The following is a 10,000-nucleotide window of genomic DNA, read 5'->3' as shown; positions in this document are numbered from 1 at the left end:
CGTCACACAACAACCACATGTTCACTTCACACTGATCAACACGTCCAACTTCAGCCCCTGACAGGCATTCAGGTCTAACAGCTGGCATTGCTTCCACACGTGTTCTGTCAATAATTCACATTTAATCAGCCAGTCAGCATTAACTACACAGCAGAAGAAAACAGGAAGATGGTTCCCTCTTCCTCTAAACGCCGTCAGAAATCTTTGCACTCTGCTCTTGGGTTTATGAGTGAAAGAATCCTACTGAGCTGCTGCCAACTCAGTGTGTGTTTACATGGACACCAATAATCTGATTTTAAAGCCTTCAGTCACTTGTTTAAACGGCCAATAGCTTTAGCTTTATGAAGTTATAGCTTTAACTTCATTGATAATGAAATGCTTTGAGAGACTGGTTAAAAATCATATCACCTCCATCCTGCCCACTCCACTTGACTGATTTTAGTTCGCCTATTGGCCAAACAGGTCTACTGATGATGCCATATCCACTGCACTGCATCTGAGCCTGCAACACTTGGAGGGTAGAAATACATCGGTATGGATGCTGTTTGTTTATTTTAGCTCTGCTTTTAATATTCCTCAGCACCTGGTCTTAGGGCTGTGCGGTATATCGTGTTCTGGGGATATATCGATATGATGCTGGATTATCCAATATCTTTCATATCGATATGGTTTGAGGCCACACGTGTGCATTCTACACGAAACAGACCACTCCAAGGTAGCACGCAAGCTCCAATTGCACAAATGTGCACATGCGCAAATGAATGATTCACTCCATGAGTCATACAAAAGATTTGTTCCAAATGAACGAATCGTTCAAGAACGATCCATCACTGACGCAACATGGAGAAACATGCTGTGCTGGTGTTGTTTTGAAATCTGCGTGCACACACGCGCCTGCAGCTATCACAGCAGTTTATCAGAAACCGTTTATCGATCATTTCTTCCGCAATTGACAGCAAGAACGAACGTAGAAGCTTTGTCAATATAGTCAATGGAACATTCAAAAAACATCTCAATGACTACGTTTACATGAACATCAGTAATCGAATTATTTGCTTTAATATAATTAAGAGAATAATAAGACTAAGGTGTTTACATGAGTTGCTTTTTGAGTGTTACTTTCATGATCCCGTTTTACTTGTTATAGCTCATAATTCGATTAACATCATTGCGTCACCGCGCAATCCACATTTCCTCTGGAGTTTCCTGTAATTTCGGTTGTTTCATTTTTAATTTCCCGACTTTAACTGCAGTTTGGCACTTTCACTTTCATTTACGAACATTTCAGTGACATTTTCTGAGACAAACGAGATATTGGATGCAACTATGAACTGCTGGAAGTGTTGTTTTAATGAAAGCTTATACCGCATGCTGAATGGAAGAAAAAAAACCTCCGCATTTCACGATGCAGGTGTCTATCGTCTGCACTGTCTGGGTAGGTGCAAAGAGTGTCAAACAGCCACGTGCGTGCGTGCGTGCGTGCCGACTTTCCTATCGCAAAACGCTGCGAAAAGTCCTAAATGACGGTGATAATTCGATGCACTTCAATAATGCGACTAAAATCGGCATACTCTACACGTCTTAATTCGATTTCTCTTTAGTTCGATTATAACCCTAATCTGATTTAATTAATAAAAATCGCTGTTTACATGGTAGACTCTTAATCAGAGTATTGTCTTAATCGCATTAAAATCGAATGATTGGTGTCCATGTAAACGTAGTCAGTCATATTATTGTCTTAATCAGATTACGGCAAATAATTCGATTATTGATGTCCACGTAGGATAGCGTGGTGACGCAATGGCGTTAATCGAATTATGAGCTGTACCATATAAAACAAGGTCATGTAAGGAACATCCAAAAAACGACTCATGTAAATGCCTCAATCACATTATTGTCTTAATCAGAATAAGGCAAATAATTCAATTACTCATGTCCATGTAAACATAGTCATTGAGTACGTTTACATGGACACCAATAATTCAATTTTAATACGATTAAGACAATACTCTGATTAAGGGTCTAGCATGTAAACAAACGTTTCTCAAAAAAAACGTGTCTTTCAAATGCGCTGACATATATGTTTTGCTGCATTTTTAGTCACTCTTAAAGTGATATCTTGACAATGAGGAAGTATTAATCGCTGTCTAAACAGATTACGAGATTAAGAAATTCCCCTGTTGGCGTTTACAAGCCGATGCTTCAGAGCCACGTGTATCAACACGTCCAACAGCAGAAGGTATCTTCTTATCAGTTTTTGATCTGCACTTCCAGATCTCGTGATCATGATAAATCTCTACCCACTAAAGGCCAATACGAACACTTTTAAAGCAGGACCAGATGATCAGAGCCACAAGACACTAACTACTATACTGCTCCAAGTACAGAGTTCGCGTTTTTAACAAGTTTGAGAGTTTCTGAAGAACAGCACATTACTAATAGACAGACTGTTTCTTTTGTGTGTAATCACCCATTCCATAACTGTGACGTGCTGCGCTCCTGCAGTCTGAGTCACGCTAATGATGCTTCTTTCAGCAACAAAAATAATTCATTATTTATTCTTATATTTCTAATATTCCTGATTTCACACATTAACAAAAAATGTGTTTAAATAATTTTTTTTTTATTATTTATTATGTATGGAGACATGGGAGGGTGGGCAGGCTGAAATTGGTGGAACAAAATAAAACTGGGTTGGAGAAAAGAAAAATGGATGGGACAAAAAAAAATGGAGTGATAGGAAAATATATTTTTTTGCGTTTCCTCGCAAAGATATTTTGCGTTATCTCGCAAAGGCGCTTCGTGTTCCCTCGCAAAATTGTTGTTCCACAAACACTTCCTGTTCACTTCATACATGTCAACCCTTCTGTTTTTGCCAGGATTCTCCAGTATTTTACCATTCTATCCCCCTATCATCCTATCATTAAGTATTTTCCCATATTTTACCCATGCTTTTCTTGAAAGCATGCTGAAATTAACTTAAAAATGTCTGCATTCACTTTTTTTCCATTTAAGCTATTTAACTAAGCTATTTAAATTTAAACATGCTTTCAAGATTAAAAATACGAGAGAAACATGGGAAAATACATAATGATAGTATGATAGCGGGATACAATGGTAAAATACAGGGAAATCCCTGTACACTGTTTGTGGAACTACAGTTTATTTATTTTTTTTCGAAGGAATGCAAAAAATCTTTGAGAAGGAACGCAAAAACTTTAAAAATATATTTTCCTATCACGTTTTTTCTCCCATCCATTTTTCCCCACCATCACGTTCCTTCCGGGTCTCCGTAATTATGTTAAAATGCAAAAAGATAAAAATACTAAATAAAAAATAAAATAATACAAATAAAATAAATATAATTTATTTATATAATTTGGAAAAAATACAAATAAATAAATAAATAAATACATATAAATAAATACATATAAATAAATAAATAAATAAATAAATAAATAAATAAATAAATAAATAAATAAGTAATTTTTTTTTTTAATCATAAATGAATAAAATCAGGGATATTTTAGGATTATTCTGATTATTTTGTTGCCACAAAACTACAAAAAACTGTATTTTCTTTGATTTTATTAAAGACAGACAGACAGACAGACAGACAGACAATGTGTGTATTTATTGCTCTTCAACATTCTGACCTGCACTTATTTAAATAAATCAAATAATCATGCTAATATCATACTTTATTTTTTAAAATAATTTCTTCCTCCTGACAAATAACTAAACCCTAGTGATTAACTGGATCACGCCACTGTGTTGTTGTTGAGATTGCATCTATCCCTAGTTAACCACCAGGTCTCCAAGGGTAAGAGGGTTACGGAGGGCCACCCTGGATGTCACGGGGCATTCGAAACGACACTCTCTGGAGACAAAAGACAAATTCAGCAAATTCTACATGAGGGTTCCTCTACGCCTACCGAAACTGCAGCACATTCCAGCATCTTCCTACACAGCGACTCTGAGCGGCCCCTGAGGGCCTCAGACTGAACGACTGTGACCCGTCAGTGTCTCTCAGTGGAGGAGAAGTGAGCACCATTTACCCAGTGGTGGAAAGAGTACTGAAAAATCACTCAAGTACCATTACTTGCCCAAAAATGTAGCACAAGTAAAAGTACCTGTTGTAAATATTACTCAAACTATGAGTAAAAAGTAGCCCTTTTAAAAGTACTCAAGAGTAGCGAGTATTACGCTGGGAAAAGTTGATGCATCAATTTGTGCAAGCGTGGGTGTGAAAACGTAACATTCTGTAGCAGTACATTTAGTGATTGCTTAAGGTCATTTGGTGATTTGAGTCATCATACAGTAAACATCTGCCCTTTTCTCATCAGTGACACACAGTTTAAACAGTCTCTCAGTCATTGCGTGTAACAATTGTCATGGGGTTATTCTGTACGATGCGATTTTCATTGTGCGATTTGATTGGATGGCAATCACAGAACTGATTATTCTACTTTTAGTACGCCTACATCTTCTCTACTAGCCAGTCACCATAGACAAGTAAATTAATAAAGTAGTACCTACAGGTTAAAGGAAAGTAGTGGAGAAAAAGTACAGATACAGCACTAAAAATGTACTCAAGTGAAAGTATGCATTTTTAAAACAACTTCGTAAAATACAATTCCCAGTGCTTCCCACACATTCCCACACTTTACTTGGGCGGGCTGCCCAGGTATATCAACGGCCGCCCAAGTATATTTAGTGACACTTTGTTTTTTTACTATTAAAAACAGCGCCCCAGTGAGTCCGCATCCTGGTGCTGGCTAAGAGGTCATCCTTTCACACTTTTTCCGCGATCGATTAACGGAAATTCTTATCGTTTACTCGTTTCTTTCCGTGCATGACACAACACTCCTACAGACATCCTCATGTGCTCTGTAGACCTTCAGAGACGTGCCTTTTAGGACTTAAAATAAAATCGTCCAGCCCGGGTTTCTAAATCTCCTAAATTGTCCGGGAATCGACTTTCGTTTTCGCTTTCTAAAGCTCGTATGTGTTTTTGCATTACCTTTTTTCTTAAGCCTACTTTCGCAGCCGATTGCGCGTGCGCAGTCATTAAAGCCAGAGAAACATTAAATAATTCTTCTTTTTTTTTTTCATCGACTCAGAAAAACCTTACTATTATAAACCCGAAGAGGATGAAATGACTGGTCTAAACTGATTGCAAAATATATGTACATCATTAGTAATGGTTAATCAACGTATTTGCCTTATTTAAATAATCTACAAGTTTTAATCTTGTAATTGTGATCATTTTTAGAGATATTGTCTGTTCTTAATCCTTTTTCTGTCATTTATTTCTCATTTGCCGGTTATTTTATTCATTTGATGATGTTAATATATTACATAGGCTATGTTATATATATATCTAAAATGCTTTGGCATTCAAGTTTGCTTTGAACTTAAAGAGAAAGAAGCAGATTTGACCTGTCAGTGTGTGCACGTGGCTTCTGAACAGCATAAAAGAGAAATGGTGGATTTCTTTTCTTATTTCAACAGTCAACAGTTTTGTTTTTTATTTTACTTTAACCAATTGAAAAAAATCTGTGTAAAATATGATAATAGATTAAATTATTGTAAAAAAATTTATTGTTTTGTTTGTCACATATATTTAACTGCTTATGTGGTGTGTTTCAATCCAGCTACCACCGCAAGTATATTTCAATTACAGCAATTTGAGTATTTGTAATTTGTTACTTCACACCACTGAATTTACCTCAGCAGTGCTCGACTAATCATTGTACATTTGACTGGTGAACAAGGTATCAATAGTTATAGTAACACATTATTATTATTATTATTATCATCATCATTAGATTTTCACATTAAGGTAAAGTTTATTTGGACCTGGACTAAAATACTAACACAGAATATAAAATTGCACAAAGTGACTTGTGACACGGTCACTATATTGTTTACACACTACTTTGAATATTGTCTGAAATTGCATGCAAGTATGACTTCAAAACAACAATATCACATTTAATTGAATGTGAACAATGTTGTACTTTGATAGCTATTGACTGCTAATATGATTTCACTACTTACAATACTTTTCTGATATTAAACCAAGGTAAAAGTTTGAATGTGCGAATATGAAACGAACTTCACCTCTATCATTTTTACTTAGTATTACTAAGCAAGTCAGTACATTACATACTGAGCAGCATTTAAAGGGAAAGTACGCCAAAAAATAAATAATTTACTCACTATTTAAGTGGTTCCAAATCTTTATTAGTTTCATTCTTCTGAAGAAGCCATTTTGAAAAACGCTAGAAACCTGTAATTATTGACTACCATAGTAGCAAAAATACAACAGACATCAATGGTTACATGATGGTATTGAGGTAAAGTTGGTTTTATAATCGCATATTCGTTTATTAATCTGTCTCTATATTGTTTACCATGCTCATTTGAATATTCGGTCAGAATTAGCATGCAAGTATGACTTTAAAGCAACATTAGCACTATCTAATAGCCTGTAAACAATGATGTACTTTGATAATCATTGGCTGCTAATATGATTTCCCTATTTAGAATTTGCAAAGAGTCCTTTCTTAAATGATATTATCAAGGATGAATATCTGAATATAAAACCAACTTTACCTCTATCGTGATGGTTGCAGGTTTTTCCAAATATCTTTTTTGTGTTCAACAGTAACAAGAAACTATTGAGGTAAAGTTGCTTTTATATTCACATATTCTGACTTTCTCCTTAATAATATAATTTCAGATTCTTTGCAAATTTCTAATAGTGAATATCAACCAACAGCTACCAAAGTACAACATTGTACACAGTCAATTAAATAGTGCTCATGTTGTTTCTGAAGTCATATTTACATGTAATTTCAGACCTAATATTCAAAGTACCATGGTAAACAATATAGGGAGTGTGTCACAAGTTGTCACTGAATGAATGTGCGAATATAAAGCAAACTTTACCTCAATCAAGTTTACCTCAACTCAAGTGACAAAAGAAGAGTGAATAACTGATGACAGAAAGTTCAGTTTTGGGTGAACTATCCCTTAAGTCATTCAGTCAAGTCAAAGAGTGTATATTTCATATCTCTTATGAAAGTTTATTTTCATAATTCAAATTAATTATTACAATTTGTATTCATTTGTAAAGATTTTTAAAGTGTCTCAAATACACAACCCAAGAGTTATATGACAGAAAACATCGATACAAATGAATTGTATTGTGTTTTGGTGTGTAAAAACATGTATGGTTAAAACACGAACAAGTACAACTTATTAAATCAGTAAACATTATGTTTTCAGGATGAATTATGACATTAATAAAACACGTGTGGCCAATTATGATAAATTTTTAAAACCCTGGTAGTACGACGAAGGTTTGGTCTATGAATATTCATTACAGAAAAATGACGTTCACCAAGCAAACCAAAACGATTGGCTGAAAGACCGCTTGTTTCGCGGGTGTTGTACTCAGCTGGCTAATCAGCGAACTCCGCTAATGAATATTCACAATTAGAAAGAATACATACGTTAAAACTAAGAAGCTACGTCAATAAGATCGAATTAATATTCATAACCTAAACCTTCACCATAGTAGACGTTGCCTGACGTAGTAGTCAGTTGCCTGTCCAACAGGTTTATTAACATCCGCACTCACCTTATAAACTTTCCCGAAAGCCCCGTCGCCCAGCTCCCCGATAATTTCCCACATGTCGTTTGGGTTTACATCCCGTTGTAGGTGCTCGTATTGTTTGGTTTTCTTCTTTATTTCAATTGTAGGAAGTCGGAAGATCTTGCCAAATTTTGCGAAAGCCATTTTAAATCATACAGACAGGAGCTTCCAATACTAATAAACAGATGTAGGTGGTCAGTTAGTTGATGTTGATGTTCAGCAAAAACTTCTGAGATGAAAACTGTCCAACACTCCAAGAAAAGTAGACATCCCCATCGCTTAAAAACTATTAAAATATCATTAAACTATGCTAGAGTTATTCCACTCCATCCATGAGAAACCGTGTGCTGTCAGAAGACGCGACTGAAACACTCGTGTTCACCTGTTCACTCGCTGTTGCTGCTGAACTGAGACAGAGCCACGCCCACTGCACGCACCACGGAATTGTGGGATTTGTAGTTTTTACGTCCAACATAACATTGGCGACAAACAATTATAACAAATGACCTCCATGTTTTTAATTTAACATTTCTACTTATTAGTGCCTCTATAATAATCTATTCAAAAAGACATGGTACAGACCAAACTCTGAATAATGAAAAAAGCAACTGTTGCACACAACCCCCACCTAGTGGTTGTATATGATACATAGAGACCCGTCAATGTTCAGGCTTTAAGCATTATTTCATAATATAATGAATTTAGAATCATATTTAGACGAACAAACACATAAAGAAATAACAAAAAATACAATACTGGACACGTAAAATTATAAATATTAGAATTTTATCTGTGAAATTTGCATCTAAATGCAGTATGTGGCTATAGGGGGGATGAGGTGTATTTTTGTTTCCCAGAAATATTAAGTTAATTGAAAGAACTATAAACAAGTGCAAATTCATAAGTTTGATAATAGTCATAATCACATGCTTCCTATGATATCGAGAAGACTCCCACAAAAATCTTCAGTATTTCAGTGTAACAATATTTTATATACCATACTATTGTCCTTTATTTTTGTTCAATGAATCCTTCGATGGCGTTAAAAGAACATTTAAGGATCACAATAATACATCAGCAAAATACGCATTCGTTCATCTTTATCGTTTGCCCCATCTATCAAACCACTAGGTTTTACATGCTGTTATTTTATAGATGTTATGAAATAATGTAAATACATACATTATTTTACAGATTTGTAAAGGTCACATTAAGAATGTTGTTTAATTTTGGTGTAAATATGTCTGTTACACTGTCACGGTGGCACAGTGAGTAGCACAGTCTCCTCACAGCAAGAAGGTCGCTGGTTTGGGCCCTGGCTGGGTCATATATACACACTCACCGGCCACTTTATTAGGTACACCTGTCCAACTGCTTGTTAATGCAAATTTTTAATCAGCCAATCACATGGCAGCAACTCAGTGTATTTAGACATGTAGACATGGTCAAGACGATCTGCTGCAGTTCAAAGCGAGCATCAGAATAGGGAAGAAAGGGGATTTAAGTGACTTTGAACGTGGCATGGTTGTTGGTGTCAGACGGGCTGGTCTGAGTATTTCAGAAACTGCTGATCTACTGGGATTTTCATGCACCAGCATCTATAGGGTTTACAGGGAATGGTCTGAAAAAGAGAAAATATCCAGTGAGCAGCAGTTCTGTGGGAACAAATACCTTGTTGATGCCAGAGGTCAGAGGAGAATGGCCAGACTGGTTCCAGCTGATAGAAAGGCAACAGTAACTCAAATAACCACTCGTTACAACCGAGGTCTGCAGAAGAGCATCTCTGAACACACAACACGTCCAACCTTGAGGCGGATGGGCTACAGCAGCAGAAGACCACACCGGGTGCCACTCCTGTCAGCTAAGAACAGGAAACTGAGGCTACAATTCACACAGGCTCACCAAAATTGGACAATAGAAGATTGGAGAAACGTTGCCTGGTCTGATGAGTCTCCATTTCTGCTGCCACATTCGGATGGTCGGGTCAGAATTTGGCGTCAACAACATGAAAGCATGGATACATGCTGCCTTGTATCAACGGTTTAGGCTGGTGGTGGTGGTGTAATGGTGTGGGGATATTTTCTTGGCACACTTTGGCTCATTAGTACCAATTGAGCATCGTGTCAATGCCACAGCCTAACTGAGTATTGTTGCTGACCATGTCCATCCCTTTATGACCACAGTGTCCCCATCTCCTGATGGCTACTTCCAGCAGGATAACGCACCATGTCATAAAGCGTGAATCACTTCAGACTGGTTTCTTGAACAAGACAATGAGTTTAATAATGTACTAAAATGGCCTCCACAGTCACCAGAGCTCAATCCAATAGACTA

General features: G+C 36.4%; 1 protein-coding gene across 1 annotated transcript in view; it reads right to left on the bottom strand.

The window, feature by feature from the left end:
- Nucleotides 1-8,060, bottom strand: part of stk10 (serine/threonine kinase 10) — a 106,870-nt gene extending 98,810 nt beyond the window's left edge. The window contains exon 1 of the mRNA XM_056445826.1: nucleotides 7,652-8,060. Within this exon, the coding sequence (XP_056301801.1) occupies nucleotides 7,652-7,810 (159 nt within the window). The 5' untranslated portion in view covers nucleotides 7,811-8,060. The remainder of the gene's footprint in view (nucleotides 1-7,651) is intronic.
- Between the last annotated feature and the right edge of the window lie 1,940 nt (nucleotides 8,061-10,000).

The sequence above is a fragment of the Danio aesculapii genome, chromosome 21 (genome assembly GCF_903798145.1).
Source record: "Danio aesculapii chromosome 21, fDanAes4.1, whole genome shotgun sequence".
In the NCBI taxonomy this organism is placed as follows: domain Eukaryota; kingdom Metazoa; phylum Chordata; class Actinopteri; order Cypriniformes; family Danionidae; genus Danio; species Danio aesculapii.
Note: the sequence above shows the minus strand (reverse complement) of the source record. Positions and strands in the feature narration are given on the sequence as shown.